Below are 19,019 nucleotides of genomic sequence, written 5' to 3'. Positions count from 1 at the left end.
TCACTTGAGGTCAGAGGGAAGTGACAGGAGCATGTGCAGCAGGGAACATGAACAGCGGTGCACCAGTATCAGCAGGATACAGCTCATGTCCTGGTGCAATGTGGCACGGCTTGACTGAGTAGAGCCCATGCAAATCCACAGGTGTGCAGGAGTTTTGCTGAGGCTCCAGCAAACATGAGTGGCGATGACAGATGATGCCATGGTGTAGAGATCGTATCTGATTATTCCCCTAGCAGTCAAATATAGGAGGCAAGGACTTTATCTCTCCTCAGTGGTCAAGTTTAGGGGCTTATATACGACTGAGCCTGACTTTTAGTCTGCATTGCAAAATCAAATGAGAATTGTAAGACATTAGACATAACCAGACTAAACCAGTGGGATGCTAAACACATAACCTATGTAAAAAGTCCTTAAGTATTTGTGTCCCCTTTTACTCATGTTTACTTTGAGTACCTATTTTTAAAATATTGAGATGCAGATATCGAGATATATATATATATATACTAGCCTTGTGGCACCCAATAGTATAACAATTCTGATTAAAGTGTATTTAGACATTAATACCACTTTCTCAAGTCCTGCAAAAGATGACAAAAATGCTGAAAGTGAACTAAAGTGCAGACAGCCTTACTAAAATAGAAACTGCAGCTAAAATGGAACTGTTCTGCATGAATGTAAGAACCTCAAAGCATTCAACTAAAATGAAAATAAAGAATCATGAACAAAATTGATTAAAATAAATAAAATAATAGAAATGTAAGGCAAATGGTCACAGTGTTTATGGCATCCCTGGAATAACTTCTAAAAAAAATCACTGAATGTGTTTTTGCATAATCTTGATTATCAAAACTTCGTGACACATTTACAGAAGAGAAGAATATGCTAGAAACATGCATTTGATGGAATCCCAGTTCATCGCTTGTTACGTGTTTGATAACATGTTAACCATACTGAAATGAAAGGGGGCTCTGAACTGGAAGACATGAGATCATAAGAAAACCTTATAGAGCCCTGCAGTCACTCAAACTGGATCACGAGTCACCTAGAGAACAGTTCAGAACACTGGGGCATCTTTACGAGTGGCTTCCGCTTCCGGGGTGCCACTTTTTATGATGCACCTGTGGCACAGGCTGCAGACCTATATCTACAAGGCCACGCAAAGCCTCTTTGTGTGGCTTTTCATGGACTTGTAGATATGGAGTAAGGCAATGCAGCGCAAGTCGCCGCGTTGCCTCACTCTGTGTCAGAGGCATTTCATGTGGTACCACCCATGGATTTTAAAGCATTTCCAGATTTACAAGGATTTGTAAATCTAGGAATGCATCAAAAGCCTACGCCTCCCAAAAAATAACTTTATTTCTCCTTGTTCTTCCCATCTATGTGTGCTGCATTGTGCAGCACACACAGAAGGAGGAAAATGCCTCCGTTGATTGTTTTTGTGCAGGAAGGTATACCTTCCTGCACAATAACAATCAGTGCTACAACACAGACACCCATACACCATGGTGCAAAGGTGCCTTTGTTGTCGCGTGGCAGCCAATTGAGCACCAGTGTAATTAAAGAGGACAGGAATGCACCATATCTCATAGATGCAGTGCATTCTTGCCATTTTCTTTTGATGCAGCAAGAAGCCTCGCGGCGCTGCCCTGTGCCAAAATATTGTGGCTAAGCCCCACTGTTCCTTGGTGCGAACTTAGATGACACAAATTACAAATGTCTACCCCCTGGCAGTTGGTGATGCAGTGACCTTCTGCTGAGCGAAGGCGCTAGAGAATTTTGCTACCATTACTGATGATACATGCTTGAAAGAGATTCAAATTCCTACAGAAAAAGTCCCTGGGGACCATTGTCCTGACAGGTTCTGCAACATGGAGAATAACAGAGGAGCTGTGTCCAACAGATATGTTTGCAATCCATGTCTTCTGCACTGCTGTCTGGTGAGGTTGTGGAAACTCTGTCATGGGTGACATGCCTGTGCAAGATGATCCTGTGCCCTTCCCACTGAGGGAAGCACTCTGAGTGCAGTGGTATAACGGGATCAGTCTAGTGGAAGGGGATGTGAAGGGTGCAGTAGAAATCTTGAATGAAGAAGGGTGCGGGAGTGAATCCAGCATGATATTCATTTTCCCTTCCCTGTACCCTGATTGTAGTGAACTCAGCATACAAGATATGTGATGTGGGGAAACATGAGACTGCATTATGGGGCTTACACCCATAACCTTAATAACATGCTATTCATTCATTCATTTACATGCTTTCCCATTGACCCCTGTTTACCTGCTTTTCCATGTCTAAATTTCCCTCATCAGCTTAAAGAGAGAAAAGCCTTAGATGTCCTCAGATTCTTAGCTATACCCCTACTTTTGTGAGTAATCCCTCACACCACCCAACTCCCTACTGGTTACCCCAACATGCACCCATCTGACTACATAATACTTGATTCACAGTCCAAGATCCTTGTGGAAACTCTGCTTGGGTGGTCAAAGAGACCTTCTTTCTGAGGGACAATGGGGCTCTGAGGTATGATAGCCTGCCGTCTGTCGCTGTTTTGTGCCACTAACAGAGGTCTCACTGGAGGTCTGCTAAACCTTGCCGCAAGCCCTTCATGGGCTGGTAAATCTGGAGTAAAGCAAGGCAGCACAAGTTTCTGGCTTGTGTTACTCTGCATTGCGAAGATCTTCCATGGGTGGAGCATGGGTGTTCTCATGCTTCTCACACTTCCACCCATGGATTGTCATGCAATTCCAGATAAGTCATGATTCGGAGACCTGAGAATGAGTCAAAATGCTACACGTAGAAAGAGGAAAAAGCCTCAGAGGATTGTTTTATGCAGGAAAGTGTCCCCTCTTGCACAAAAACAAACCTGCCTGCAATGCAGGCACCTTGCATCATTGTGCAAGGTGCTGCATTGGCGCTAGGCAGCACACAGTGCGCCAGCGCAAGGAGAGGACAGGAATGGACCATATAAGCCAGACAGGAATAGAGGAAGGGACACGCATCAGTACATCACACTGTTTCTACCTTGTGCAACATGTGTCAATTGTTTCGTGGGGTAGGAAAACAGAGCTTTAATTTGAGCGAAGGAGCCACAGTGAGCGTTGCAAGCAAAGCAGGCAGGAGTGACAAGTGCAACAGTCAATAGCAATGGGTGATATTGTGCAATAGACATATGAAAGATCACTCTGTTGCCAGAGGACAGGACGACTTTGCACACTGCCTACGTGGCGAATATTCCTTATTCTGTCCCATGGCCAGCCACAGCTGGTAACAAGGGCGTTGTCTACTGTAGGAATAGCATGTACAGTGGAACCAGGGTCCAGAGCCCTGAGCCCTAATAATTGCCCATAGCATCCTTGCTACCCTACTGGATGGTCATTTGGAACCAGGCAATATATTGTCTGTGAATCTGGAAAGAATGACCTGGAAGCATGCACAGGGGCTGCAAGTAATTTGCTAGGTGGAAACAAACACAGGACCCAGTCCGCAACAAACCTATTTTCCAATTTTCATGCCAAGTTCGAATTTTCTACATTTAGAAACATAATCTGTCGGCTACTCATGTATGGCCAATAATGCAACGGTCACCTGCCCTCACAATCTTGCATGTTTTGAGCGTTATTATTCAAACTTGACAAAAGAAGGGGATTTAACTGTAAAAATATGGCAATCAAACAAATGCTCCTCTGAAAAATGCAACTGCTCTAAAATTACATTTCCAGTTTTAAAATGCTATATTAACAATACAGTCACACAACTTCCTGGTTTTCCGTGGCATTAAAATGCATCAGAATGGTACTTCTTCACTTAGTGATGTCACCATGGTTACAGAAACAAAACTAAAATGTCAAGGCATCACCTTCAGTTTTCTTTGAATCCACCTTCGACCCCTTTAACACTTCCTCATCAGAATCTGCATAAAATACATTATTATTAGTCTGCTTTAAATGTGCTGCGCTTTTGTTTCATTATAAAGCATAAGACATTGACAAATACTCATATAAAAGGTTTCTGGCAAATTACTATTATAGAGGTAAAGAAATTAAATACAATAAGCAAAACAGTCATAATTGTGCATTTTAGCAAAGCATGTATTAAGGCACCTCTGGATAAATGAGTTATTGTTACCGTATACAATTAGATATTTCTTTTTGAATCCATATTCACTTACTCCGATAAACGTTTCCCTTAATAAAAATGTAAAACATGAGCTAATTTTCAACAATTTCTGCAAATATAACTGAGTTTCATTCTAAAAAAATCACAGCATATTTCCAAAATCTCCATGCCATGGATCGTTCTCAATATTCTGGCAATCGTCCTGTGAGCTGGATATTTCCAAACGATTTTAAGGTGTTTCACTTGGTTTCCTCTTATACTAAGTTATTGGTGAGGCTCTGTGGGTCCCAAAGCTGCTAAATGAACTTTTCAGTAAGGCATTTGTGTTGGACAGATGTGGCAGAAGTGTGGGAAAGTCTCTTTAGGATGGTTGGTTTAAGGGTGGCGTCAGATGAGAAACTAGGAATAAATGACCTTCAAATGTGCCCACAGTTTGTGATGAATAACAATCAGGTAGCAGATCTATGTAATGAATGAACTCACCACAGTCCATTCATGGAAGGAAACCAAGATGGCACCAAGATGGCACTAAGGCGGCTAATGTAGTTGTGGTCTATTGAGGAGCAGGGAAACCCGCCTGAGGTCAGAGGGAAGCGACAGGAGCATGTGCAGCAGGGAACATGAGCAGTGGTGCACCAGTATCAGCAGGATACAGCTCATGTCCTGGTGCAATGTAGCATGGCTTGACTGAGTAGACCCCATGCAAATCCACAGGTGTGCAGGAGTTCTGCTGAGGCTCCAGCAAACATGAGTGGCGATGACAGATGTTGCCATGGTGTAGAGATCTTATCTGATCTTTCCCCTAGCAGTCAAATATAGGAGGCAAGGACTTTATCTCTCCTCAGTGGTCAGGTTTAGGGGCTTATATACGATTGAGCCTGACCTTTAGCCTGCATTGCAAAATCTAATGAGAATTTTAAGACATTGGACATAACCAGACTAAACCAGTGGGATGCTAAACACATAACCTATGTAAAAAGTCCTTAAGCATTTGAGTCACTTTGACTCATGTTTACTTTGAGTACCTACATCTAAAACCTTAAAAAGTAGATATTGAGAGGATATATATATACTAGTCTTGTGGCATCCAATAGTGTAACAATTCTGATTAAAGGGTATTTAGGCATGAATACCGCTTTCTCAAGTCCTGCAAATGAAGGCAAAAAATGCATAAAGTGAACTAAAGCGCAGACAGCCTTACTAAAATAGAAACTGAAGCTATGGTGGAACTGTCCTGCATGAATGTAAAGAACCTCAAAGCTTTAAACTAAAATGAAAATAAAAATGCATAAAAACAATTGAATACAATAAAATAATAGCATTGTAAAGCAAAAAGCTCACAGTGTTTATGGCATCCCTGGAATAACTGCTAAAAAGAATCCCTGAATGTGTTTTTGCATAAGTTTGATTATTATAACTTCATGACACATTTACAGAAGGGAAGGATATGCTAGAAACATGAATTTGATGGAATCACAGTTCATCTCTTGTTACATGTTCGATAACATGTTTTCCACACTGAAATGAAAGGGGTCTCGCACCGAAGACACAGGATCATGAGAAAACATTATGGAGTCCTGCAGTCACTCATAGTATGAAAAAAAATCAAACTGGATCATCAGTCACTTAGGGAACAGTTCAGAACATTGGGGCATCTTTACGAGTGGCTTGCGCTCTCGGTGTGTCACTTTTTGTGATGCACCTGTGGTACACGCTGCAGATCCATATCTACAAGGCCAAGCAAAGCCTCTTTATGTGGCTTTTTATGGCCTTGTAGATATGAAGTAAGGCAACACAGTGCAAGGTGTCCCTGCACAAAAACAATCATTCCTACAACACAGATACCCATACACCATGGTGCAAAGGTGCCTTTGTTGTCACGTGGCAGCCAATTGTGCACTAATGCAGTTGAATAGGACAGGAATGCACCATATCTCATAGATACAATGCATCCATGCCCTTTTCTTTTGATGCAGCAAGAAGCCTAGTGGCGCTGTCCTGTGCCAAATTATTGTGGCTAAGTCCCACTTTTCCTTGGTGCGCAACTTAGATGACACAAATTACAAATGTCTATCCCCTTGGCAGTTGGTGAAGCAGTGACATTCTGATGAGCGAAGGCGCTAAAAATTTTTGCTACTATTACTGATGATACATGCTTGAAAGAGTTCCAAATTCCTACAAAAAAAGTCCCTCGGGACCATTGTCCTGACAAGGTCTGCAACATGGAGAATAACAGAAGAGCTGCATCGAACAGATATGTTTGAGATCCATGTCTTCTGCACTGCTGTCTGGTGAGGTTGAGGAAATTCTGTCATGGGTGACATGCCTGTGCAAGATGATCCTGTGCCCTTCCCACTGAGGGAAGCACTCTGAACGCAGTGGTATAACAGGATCAGTCTAGTCGAAGGGGATGTGAAGGGTGCAGTAGAAATCTTGAATGAAGAAGGGTGCAGGAGTGAATCCATCATGATATTCATTTTCCCTTCCCTGTACCCTGAGTTTCCTGGACTCCGCGTACAAGATATGTGATGTGGGGAAACATAGAATTGCACTATGAGCTAACACCCATATCCTTAATAACACGCTATTCATTCGTTAACTTACATGCTTCCCCATTGACCCCTGTTTACCTGCTTTTCCACGTCCAAATTTTCCCCATCAGCTTATAGAGAGAAAAGCCTTAGATGTCCTCAGATTCTTAGCTATACCCCTCCTTTTAGTGAGCAATCCCTCACACCACCCAACTCCCTCCCATTTACCTCAACATGCACACATCTAAGTACATAATCTTTGATTCAAAGTCCCAGATCCTTGTGGAACCTCTTCATGGATGGTCAAAGAAGCCTTCTTTGTGAGGGATAAGGGGGCTCTGAGGTATGGATAGTCTGTCAATGTTTTGTGCCAGTAACAGAGGGTCTTACTGGAGGTCTGCAAAGCGCGAACATATTTATCACTGTTTTACATATGATTACAGTAGGAGGTTTCTTTCTCGACCCGGCAGCCAGACTGCTTGCATTGGTAACTTTATTTCACTTTCTGCATATAAATAGCTTTATAAAGCTGTGGTTGATTGTAAGAGTAACCTATAACACTGCAGATGGGTGAGGTGAACGGTATTGTCATTGGGTGTTCAAGGCTGTTTGTGGCCACTGCAACCTCAGTACTGGTCAATTCCTCACCAGCACCAAACTGCAAGAGCATAGCCTACCGTAGGTGCATGCGAAAGATCTAAAAAGTCTAAATTCTGGGAAGAGAACCATGGAGTCATGGATGAATCAAGTTAAAAAACAAGTGTGGGCAGAGCCAAAAGTAATGGCATTAGCTGATAGAGTTTTGGCTTTGCCAGTGCTTGTTTTGTTTCTCCATGGCTTTTGTAAAACGTGATTCCTGGGGGAGCTGATGGGCTCCCCACAATATAAATAAAAAATAATTGCCTGACAGCAGATGCATTTTTCATCTCGAAAAGCACACATTGCTATAGTACCCTCTGGCATTAGGGGTGCTATTTGGTGTGGGATGTACTCCTTGTGAAGAACAACTCAGAGTGAAGTTAGCCGAAGACAGAAGTGGACTGACCCATTGCCCCACACAGTATGGTGTAACGAGTGGTAGAAAAATCTAAATGACACAATGACTGACCAATGATGAAGAGGGCTGGCTGAAAGCTCCTATAGACAAGTATATCATGGTCTCACTTTCCTAAAATCAAAACGTCTTAGATAACACCAAACCCAAAAAAACACAAGCAAAGAAAATTAACAAGCAATGGCAAAGCCAACAGGCTTCACCTATTCAAAATCTATTAGCTTTGTCAGTGTTTTTTACACGTCGCACAGTAGTGCATGCTTCAATGTGATATGGCTTAAAGAGACAAGCTCACGCTCGGAAGGAACCACCAGGCAGTCTAACAGGCAAATGCGACAAGTGTGGCAGGTGGGTGTAAAGTTGCATTTCAAATGTGTCACTGCATGTTCTCCACTGTCGTACTGCCTAAAAATGAAGTAATGCTATCACAAAACTTGCCACATTAAGCAGCATAATTTGGCTTTCCTTTCCACATAATTTAGTCAACCCTGCTGCATAATTTGGTCCTCACCTGCCACATAATTTCAGTAGCCCTGCTCAAAATTCATCTTGGCATGCAATAAAGGAATGGGGAGCAACATAGGTGCACATTCTCAGGCCCTGGAACGTTCCCTGGGCTCCATTAATGCATAACTGTGGGGAAGCCAGGAGGACATGTGTTACTTAATAATAGTATATTTGTTTGTTTTTGTCTTATAGCCTTTGAATGTGCTTTGCACAATTCAAATAACTGTATTGATACTGAAAAGGGGCTCTGAACGTTACATTATTGGTTCAAAGTGTAGGAAATGAAAATGATTTATAGTTCTGATTTATGTGTATTTCCCCCACGGTCACACCACAGAAACACGTTCCTTTATTCACTATAGCCTTTATCATTTGCTTTCTGGTCATTGTGGCTTGAATTGATCATAATAAATAAAAGACTACAAGTCCCAGAATGCAAAGCAAACCTGAGAATGCTAAACTCATGTGACATGGCACGACTTTCAATCTGCTCTTTCTTTTCTGTGGCAACAGAAAACTTTCTGAAGTGGAACAAAATGTATGGCGTTTGATTGATCTTTTCCCATCTACTCTGTCATATAGGTACAAGTAGGGTGACGAGATGTCCCTGATCTTTCCGGACAGTCCTAGTTTGGTGAAATATAGATAATTTTTCCGGAGACTGCTGCTGCATCAGTCTCATTCAAGCAGCACAGCAGTAGTTTAACTGGACCTTCAGTTCATAAACCTGCAGAGAGGAAGAGGGCATTGGGGGCAGGGAGGAGATCCTGTCACAGTTAAAAGTGTTTAATAAGTGGCAGACAGAGAGAGAGAGAGAGAGAGAGCACGTGTACACACACACACACACTTTTCGTCCTAATTCTGTTGGCCTGTCCTTGTTTTTAGGTTTGACAACCTGGTCGAACTAATGTAACCCCTAATCTCCCCAACGATATCAGCTCGCCCAGACAAGAGGAGCTTGTGCTATACATGAGGAGGTTGTGTGACACAATCGGGATCTGCTTGGGTTTCTGGAATAAATTCCTTCAAGCATTCTGCATGAAGTCCAGATGGCCGGTGTTCAGAAAATCACGAAGGCTGTCTCAATGGAGTAGTTCGTGCCTCAACAGCTTCGAGGCGACCAGTCGCGGAACAGCTCTGCTGCATCTGTGGGCTGGGTGTGTAATTGCACGTAAAGTGACTTAGGGCCACATGTACGAAAGGATTTTACCTATTCTGTGTCTATGGGAAAAAGCTTTCGTACATATGGCCCTTAATGTGACAGAGAGGTGTAGGCGCTACAATGACCGAACTTAAACGCCTCACCACAACACTGAAGCTTTGTGCTCTGAAATTGTTCCTGACACACCGTGCTCACGCGCTCCTGGGAATCCTTGTTGTGTCCTTGAACAAAATGTACGAGAATCAATAGTTCTTGCACTCTCTGCGCAGTGCCATCAGTTGCGCGACAGAACAATCACTCACTTAAATTGTGCAGCGCTTCTCACAGACACGCAAACAGCACCCCCGGCTGTGATATGTGACACAGCGAAGGGAAAAGTAAAAAACAAGCATGATTGAAATGCGTGCAGCCATGGAGAGATTAGGGAAAGTGAGGAGGACAATCAAAGCAAGCGCCTTGCACGCAAAATCTAAAGAAAAGAGTTCCCTAAAAGCGTATGAAAACAGTACTTGGACCTCCCCACAGTGATAAAAGCAAACACTCAAGGAACAAGCATTGGTAAATGTACGAATTATGCTGTAGCCATTAGAAACAGAGGGAATGTAAGTGGCAAGCATAGGAACTAATGAAAATCAAGGGTGGGATGTAAGCCTCTTTTAAGATTTATATTGAATAAGATAGATTTCAAAAGCACAGCGCAATCACTGCCCAGACGAAACCTAAAAAGTGTTTGAAGTGGGAGGACAGGAGTACACGATCCACCTCTTGTTCCAATGCTGTTTATATTTCCTAGTTTCAGCACACTTTCTTGCTGTATGTCCCGTCTCCACTTCCCCTCTCGGAGCCTGCTGCTCACCCTACCTGAGAAAGGCACATGTATTGGGACAGGGGAAGGATGGGAAGCTGCGCTGGTGGGAAACACACCGTGGGTAAGTCAACATAAGGTGCCTGTGTGTGTGTGAGATTGTGTGTTTATGAAACAGCGGTATAATCTGCCAAACTGATTCATGTGCTGGATGGTTTGCCTGGACGACTAGGTTTTAATAAATTCCTCGGATTTCACCAGCCTGTCTGTGTTCTTGGTGCTTGTAAAATTATGAGTGAGTAGGTGTTGGCGTACCCCAGCTTGAAAGTGAGTGAGTAAATGAGTTAGATTAAAAAGCATGACATTAGAGTGACAGCCATCGGGGGTGATTCCGTAAAAGGAAAGACTTTTGGTGAGAGCAAAGGGTCCAAGGTAGTTCAAGACGTGTCTTTGTGGTGTCGCTTCTGAATCAAGCAGCCCTGTATAAAACATTAGGGCCCATATTGATACTTTTTGAATCAAAATTGCGCCAACGCAGTTTTGCGTCCAAAAAATTAGGACTGGCTAACGCCATTCTGAAGCACCATGCGGGCGCCGTATTTATTGAATGACGTTAGCTGGCGTTAGCCACCGGCGCCGTCTGGTGTGCGTTAAAAAAAAACGACGTACACCAGGCAGCGCCGGCGTAGGGGGATATGGGGCTTGGGCGTCAAGAAATGGGGCAAGTCAGGTTGAGGCAATTTTTTCGCCTCAACCCGATTTGCGCCATTTTTTTTCACTCCCAACCCCCATAGAAATGACTCCTGTCTTAGCAAAGACAGGAGTCATGCCCCCTTGCCCAATGGCCATGCCCAGGGGACTTCTGTCCCCTGGGCATGGCCATTGGGCATAGTGGCATGTAGGGGGGCACAAATCAGGCCCCCCTATGCCACAAAAAAAAATTTAAAAAACACTTACCTGAACTTACCTTAATGTCCCTGGGATGGGTCCCTCCAGCCTTGGGTGTCCTCCTGGGGTGGGCATGGGTGACAGGGGGTGTCCCTGGGGGCATGGGGGGGCACCTCTGGGCTCCTTCAGAGCCCACAGGTCCCTTAACGCCTGCCTTTTGCAGGCGCAAAAAAACGGCGCAAAAGCGGCCGTACGTCATTTTTTTTGACCCGCCCACTCCCGGGCGTGAATTTTGCCCGGGAGTATAAATCCGACGCACATGCCTCGGAGTAGATTTTTTAGACGGGAACGCCTACCTTGCATATAATTAACGCAAAGTAGGTGTCCACGCTAAAAAACGACGCTAACTCCATGGACTTTGGCGCTAGACGCGTCTAACGCCAAAGTATAAATATGGAGTTAGTTTTGCGTCAAAATTGCGTCAAAAAAAACGACGCAATTCCGGCGCAAACGGAGTATAAATATGCCCCTAGATATAGTGAGCTTTGGGTAGGTGCACTGGAATTATGATTATACAGGGGTGGCATATTCCACCTAATTATGCCACATTTGCCATCATCCTAATTTACATATTTCACGAAAATATGTTCCCAGCTCACACTGATCAAAAGATACTAAATAGAAAGCACAACAGATGGTTCAGTGCATTGTCTGACCCTTTGCAGAAGTTAACTGGTCCACGTTCATTTGCTAAATGCTGTATTCAGGCATTACACTGAGTAGCAAACTTTGCCCACAGTTTTAATAGCTTTTAACTCATGGACGTCATTTAGTGGTCGCCAGGCATCACATCTGTGACCCCTGGCTTGCCCTTTGCATGGGGCGTAGTTTGGTCAGTAAGATTACGTGGTGGGTGAGCTTTAGGTTTTCAGACAACCATGCTGGCATAACAGATTAAAATGCATTGCAATAGAAACAGTGCAGAAGAGAAGTCAGAGGGGGTGGAAAGGGGGGTGGAGTGCAGATTGTAAGGGGTATTTAAAACACAATATTTTGTAAAATAACCAACATTGTTTAAGGCCAATAAAACCTGGATGAGAGACAGAGAGAGTGTGTGTGTATAAAAATCCCAGGTGAAATCCGACAGACTCCTCACCATACCCGATTAAACACACCTGTACCCATCTATTTACGAGAGAATAGATTTACTAGGGGGGTGCAACATCCCAAACGCTCCACCACCGAGCTACGCCCATGCCTTTGCAACCCCTGGCACCTGGCACTGTCTTTGAGACCCCGGCCTCAGAGGTGGCAAAATCAATTCCAGGTACATAGTGGCAGCTCGTTCTTATGGACGTCTTTTTTATTACACTAACAGTGAATATTGTTTCATTATTCACTGTTGGTGTAATTAAAAAAAGGAGTACAGTTAGCTGGACTATAACCTTCCCTGGCAGCTGAGATAAGTAAAAAATGCTTTTAAATGTATGCTGTATGTGTGCTTGGGGGGGTGGGTGTGTTTAAATGAAAGAGAGTATGTGTGTAAGTATAAATGTGTGTATGTGTAAATATGTGTATGAGTGAAATTGAAGGTCAAAAAGCGTGTGATGTCACTTCTGATACATCTGGCATTTTGGTGAATTGACGTTCATGGTTAAAATGACAAACAAAATAATACTGCTAAAGACTGCTTAGTTTCCATTTTCTAGCTAAATGATTTTGTAAACTCTTGGTCCTCCACTTCGGAATAATTTCAGTGACTTGACATTGCGTCAGTTGTTGCTTATGGTTGGATGGATGGCTTGTGTGGGTCAGTTGTATTCTCTTTATTTCATGGCTTTCCTCCCATACTTGTTACTGTCCCTGCCTTGGAGCATTTATTCTTTAAGCTGACTTTTGATCTGCTGAGTTCTATTCTTCCGCTGCTGATGTCAAGGAACTATTTTTTTTAATTTGGTTTTCCGCTTTCCTCTCACTCTTTCTCTCTCTACATCCTGGTATGCTCAACAGCAACCACTGCTTTCTCTCCTCCACCGCTTACCCATAGCTGTTCCCTGGTCCTTCCCGCTTCAGTGTTTTTCTTCTTCATACACTGTGTGAGGGACCGGCAGCAGCCTCACACTACTGCCAGCCACTTCAATCCCTGCTCTTTAATGCTCTTCATCCATCCTGATCCTATTTGCTTTATTTGTATGTTTCCAAAAATTATTTCAGCAAAGGCCTGGTGGCAGTACGCTCCTCCACCTGCTCGCTTCTTTTGTTCTTTTTTTCTTTCTGTTTTTTTTATTTGTCTTTCTAAAATGGCCATCCTATACACATTACATTTTCACAAAAATATACATTTTACATTTATTTTCTTGTTTTATTCACTCACTAGCATGCTTCAATCATGATATAGACACCCTCTCCTCACATCAGCTAATCAATGTAAAAACGTATCAAAATGCCTGACCAAAGAACCACAGGGTTGAGATCAACCTCACTAACACCGTTGACTGAAGCATGCTAATGAGTGATTGAGTTATTTTAATGTGTGGTGGGGTATGTGCGGGCACTGCTCTAGGCTCTTTGGAGTAAACTTTCTGTTAAGTTGAAATAGGCATACCCTAAATAAAACTAGAAGTTAAATGTAATTTGTATAGGTTTGTGAAAATGTTATGTGTATAGATTATAAAATAATGTTCCAAAAATGCATGGGAACAAATGTGAAATAAATTATTTTTCATAGAAGTTATATTTCTGTCTAAGTATCATTATAACTGGGTGGCTCACATAAGACAAGTGGGATATTTGTATTTATGAGCTATACCATTGTGAAAGAACAGAGTGGGAACTTTCATGGTTACATGTTATGGGTGACCAAATAGGTTTGCCAATGCTTGTTCAGTTGGTGTTTATGGTCCTTATTCTTTTCCAATACCTGCACACTCGCTTGTTTGTGGAGATATCTGAATTACAAGCTTTGTAGTATTTACCACACATCCTGCAATTTCCCCAGGTACATTGTAGCAAGTCAAGCCTACCAAAATGTACGGAAGGGAAATTATCTGGTAAGTACAAGTACATGTGGATTTTGTTATGGAAACCATTAAAAGTCACATGTGATGTCTCATGTTAAAGGGCCAAATTTGTAATAGGTGATAAATATTGTTCCTGTTATATTACGATCCATGGTGTATCACATTTTAACAGGTGCACTAACTATTGCCCCATTGGGCCACGAGTAAGGTGGACTTAGATATCTTATTGATGGGTGGTTTCCACAGAGGCGCACATGGCCAGTTTCACAGAAGGGGTATGCACCCAGTCGCTACATTTAGTGACAGTAGTTTGCCTGAATCTAGAGAATGCATGTAACACCATTTTGCTCCAGCAGCGGTTTATGGTTTTACTTGCCAAATAGCTAAGGGACAGCTCAGGTACCACTTTTTAGTTATCTCACTTGGGGTTAGTGCACGGTTCATTGGAGGGAGGAGGGACGATCTCTCCTCTTTAGGTCATTGATCACCTTAAAGCACCGTGAAGTGCCTTCTAGTGTCTGTAGAGCAGTGCCCTAGACACCTTAGCATAACAATATAAAACAAGAGGTTGTACAACATACTCTGTGAATCGCTCTGGCTGCCATGTGATGAAAGAATCCAATTCAAACTTTGTTTAGAAGATGAATTAATTCAACAATCATCACAGTTTGTCAAAAGTACTGCCAATCGCTGGTGGGCTCAGGTACCCCAGAAACTGGCAGTCTAGTGACTGAGGTCTCTAGATTCAGAACATCCTTCATCAAGAAACATTTGCTTCCTACAGCTGGCACCACTGCCCGGAATGCCATAGTCCAGAGATTCAGAAGTTGGCCCAGCCTTCCTACCTACGGAAACACCTGAAGGTTCGTCTCATGCATTTACACCCGACTTAAGGATGTCTCTCTTCAATACCACAACTGTTCTCAGAATCTCGACTTCTTTCCAGTTGTATTCTCCTGCCACTCCCCTCCCTACCTGCTACTGCTCTCTTGTGTATGTGTACCCTCCACGTTTTCTGTTTATATTTTCAAATGTGATTTATTGGTTGAGCTGAAAATACAACTCTCTAATACACTTTAAGGAAGGCCCACTGCTAAAGACTATTACATATTTTTTTCAAAAATACACTGACTTGTAAAAATACTACAGTCAGCTAGATACAAGCGTGAGAATAAAAAGAATCAGGAGTAACCTGCCCTCACAGTATTGCATTCTTTGAGCATTATTATTGAAAGGTGACTGCAGCCCTTTCTGTAAAAATAACACACGTGTAATTTAAAATTCCAGTTTCAAAATACTACATTAACAATACAGTCATATAATTTCCCGTTTTACAGTAGTAATTAAATGCATCAGATTGCCATTTCTCATGCAATGATGTTACCATGGTTACAGAAATGAAACTGAAATGTCAAGGCATCACCTTCAGTTTTCTTTGATTCCACCTTCGACCGTCTTGTGTTTTCCTCATTAGAATCTACATAGAATAACACTGTCAGTCTGCTTCAAATGTGCTATATTTTTGTTTTTATTCCAAGACTAAATACAATCACAGATATTTATATAAAGGATTTAGGCAATATATAATGAGATTCGCAAAGTAAAGGAATCAAACAAATATTTTAAAGGTGCTTAACTTAACAAAGCATGTACTAACACACTTCAGCAGAAATAAGTTATTGTTGGCATATTTCGTTAAATATCTCTGCTCAATTCATACACATTTCTATACATAAACATGAGCTTGAACAAAAATGTCGAACTATATTTAACACATTATGCATATTGCAAACATAGCTAATTTTCATTTGAAAACATCACTTTATATTTAGTTTCTCCTCACACTGTGGCTGTTCCCTATCTCAGCGAGCATCTCCTTCTCCTGCCTGATATTTGTAATGTATTTGAATGTGTTTCACTAAATTGTATCTTCTGCTTATGCGGTGTGACCCAGCTTGAAAATGACACTCTCAGTTAGGAAGTGTTGTTTGCTGTATGCAACACAAGAAAGATGGGGAGGATTTCTTAAGGAGTCTGGTTAAAGGGGTAACCCATGACAGGATGGCGGGTGAGGGGTAGCGACTAGGTGCTCGTGAGTGTATGCCCCTAAAATGCAGTTGCAGCCATTGTACTAGTGACCACACCGTAGCACCGTACACTATGACAGGTAGAAAAGGAATTTTTATCATAAAAAGGAAACTCGGCAGCAAGGGAAAGGCGTATGAAAGCGGAACCCTGCTGAAAACCAACAATAAAACCTGGGAGGAACCACTTTGAAAAACAAAAGTATTTCAAGTGGGAGCATGTGTGAACATCATCCAAAACATCTAAAGCAAGCACACACTGAGTGGGGAGGCCAGCAGGACCATTTGTGTCTGTTTCGTTGATCCTTCTACATTGATATAAAAGATAACATTAAGTCCAGTAACACTTGTTTTTTACAGTGCTTAGGAATGGTAAAACTGCTGTATCAAGTGCCATATAATAAAAAAGTTAAAAGATATAATAATTATTATTAATAGTAGTAGTATTATCATAATTATTATACGGCATTGATCATTCTTTCTACTGGCTCAGATGTACATTTGGGTATTACTGGCACCAGAATGGTCCTCTAGCTACATGGTTTTAAGGTATTATTTAAAATTTGGCATAACAGGACATTCACTGTACATCAGCAGATGCCATGTTCCACCTATTTAGAGGCGGGGTAAATGCTTTATTTTCAAAGGCAGATGCTCATCTGACTCTGCCATCAAGCATCTTTTCCTGGTGGCCCTTCGGTCACAAGGTGCCTGGGTCAAAGTGTCAATAGGCCTGCCCTGTCTTTCTATTTTAGAAATCCCCCCCATCTTTGGACGCTTGTTTCAGAAATACAAAAAAACGGACAGGCTGGCATAGAAATGTTATTTTCCGCAGGAGCACTTTTGTTAAAGAACATCCCTGCTGAGCCGAGGTATCTCAAAAAATGACTGGGGTCCTGCACCGAGCTGGCTAAAGAGGTGAATCTGCACCAGCAGGCGCGTGGGCTACCTGCCAAAAATTTAAAAACCTCTTTAATTTTCTAGAGCAAAAAGCGACTGAGCAGATTTTCTGAATGAAGTGTTGATTTTCAGGTCTAGGTCAGTTGATGTTTGGACTCCCTCGGCGTCCAGTATTCCTACAGGGCTTCTTTTGAAAGTGGAGGCTTAATTTGTCTCCTATGTAAGTACATTTCTTAATGTGTAGGCCTTAAGGAATGGGGCATAGCGATTAGGTACTTGCATCTTAGCCATGCTCTGCAGTGGGCTATACAGTGGTTGCAATGCATGTGAGAGATCTTTTCAGAGTTATATACTCACTAGCTGACCTGATATGGAAGGCCCAGAGCTTATGAAGTCCCCATTCATACGACTTCACCACAGACATGATTCCCAGAAAAAAGAGTTTATGCAGTGTTCTATTAACTAGGCTTCACAGATATTTTTCTTCCACAAGACACTAGGGGCCATATTTATACTTTTTGACGCTAAACTGCGCTAACGCAGTTTAGCGTCAAAAGATTTTGCGCCATCTAACGCCATTCTGAAGCGCCATGCGGGCGCCGTATTTATGGAATGGCGTTAGCCGGCGCAAGCGGACCGGCGCTTCCTGGTGTGCGTGGAAAAAAACCACGTAGACCAGGCAGCGCCGGCGTAGGGGGAAAATGGCGTTAGGGCGTCTTAAAATGGGGCAAGTCAGGTTACGTCGAAAAAATCGTCGTAACCCGACTTGCGCCATGTTTTTTCGACGCCCATCCCCCATCAACATGACTCCTATCATTGTAAAGATAGGAGTCATGCCCCCTTGCCCAATGGCCATGCCCAGGGGACTTCTGTCCCCTGGGCATGGTCATTGGGCATAGTGGCATGTAGGGGGGCACAAATCAGGCCCCCCTATGCCACAAAAAAATAAAAAAAAAATACTTACCTGAACTTACCTTAATGTCCATGGGATGGGTCCCTCCGTCCTTGGGTGTCCTCCTGGGGTGGGCAAGGGTGGCAGGGGGGGTCCCTGGGGGCAGGGGAGGGCACTCTGGGCTCATTTTGAGCCCACTTGTCCCTTAACGCCATGCCTGACCCAGGCGTTAAAAAGCGGCGCAAAAGCGCCGTTTTTGGTCACGCCCACTCCCGGGCGTCATTTTTGCCCAGGAGTATAAATACCACGTAAAGGCCTGGGAGTCATTTTTTAAGACGGGAACGCCTCCCTTGCATATCATTAACGCAAGGAAGGGGTTCACGCTAAAAAATGACGCACTCTCCGGGCACTTTGGCGCCCGAAGCGTCTAACGCCATAGTATAAATATGGCGTTAGTTGGCGTTAGTTTAGCGTCGAATTTGCGTCGAAAAAAACGACGCTAATTCGGCGCAAACGGAGTATAAATATGCCCCTAGGGCCCGTATTTATACTTTTTTTGCGCCGCATTTGCGTCATTTTTAGACGCAAAAGTGGCGCAAACTTACAAAATACAATTGTATTTTGTAAGTTTGCGCCACTTTTGCGTTAAAAAGCGACGCAAATGCGGCGCTAAAAAAAGTATAAATATGGGCCTAATACAACAGTTTTAACCATACTAAAAACCTTCCTAAAGTGGTGTTAGGTGAAACTTGAGAACTTCGCCCACCACTTGAGCTAAGGAGAAACATTAAATGAATGTTCAAGTGTCATATTACACAAATGGCAACAAATGTACGTTAATGAACTGTCCCATCTATCAAAAGCAACAATCTAAATGCTATGTTAGCAAAATATATACATTCATATACTTTCTTGTTTTAAGTAAACTGAGTGCTACTGCATTTTGTTATAGTGCTGTTGTACGAGGAAAGAAGCGCAGAAATAAAACTTTAATGTCTGCTTCACCTTCCAATTCCTCTACATGATCATCTTCCCCCTCTACATCCTCCTGCTCAGCACC

General features: G+C 42.7%; 1 protein-coding gene across 6 annotated transcripts in view; it reads right to left on the bottom strand.

Annotated features, from left to right (window-relative positions):
* Positions 1 to 19,019, bottom strand: part of LOC138259028 (transmembrane protein 40-like) — a 181,386-nt gene that overhangs the window by 47,565 nt on the left and 114,802 nt on the right. Inside the window, exons 8-10 of one of the 6 annotated variants that reach the window (XM_069206429.1) lie at positions 18,965 to 19,018; positions 15,507 to 15,560; positions 3,857 to 3,910 (exon numbers count right to left, since the gene is read on the bottom strand). The exons of 1 other annotated variant lie outside the window; for it this stretch is intronic. In XM_069206429.1, coding sequence (XP_069062530.1) covers positions 3,857 to 3,910; positions 15,507 to 15,560; positions 18,965 to 19,018 — 162 coding nt within the window. The remainder of the gene's footprint in view (positions 1 to 3,856; positions 3,911 to 15,506; positions 15,561 to 18,964; position 19,019) is intronic. 4 more of the 6 variants (XM_069206431.1, XM_069206430.1, XM_069206433.1 and 1 more) reach the window with 4 other exon arrangements.

This window comes from Pleurodeles waltl, chromosome 9 (genome assembly GCF_031143425.1).
Source record: "Pleurodeles waltl isolate 20211129_DDA chromosome 9, aPleWal1.hap1.20221129, whole genome shotgun sequence".
NCBI classification, from domain to species: domain Eukaryota; kingdom Metazoa; phylum Chordata; class Amphibia; order Caudata; family Salamandridae; genus Pleurodeles; species Pleurodeles waltl.
Note: the sequence above shows the minus strand (reverse complement) of the source record. Positions and strands in the feature narration are given on the sequence as shown.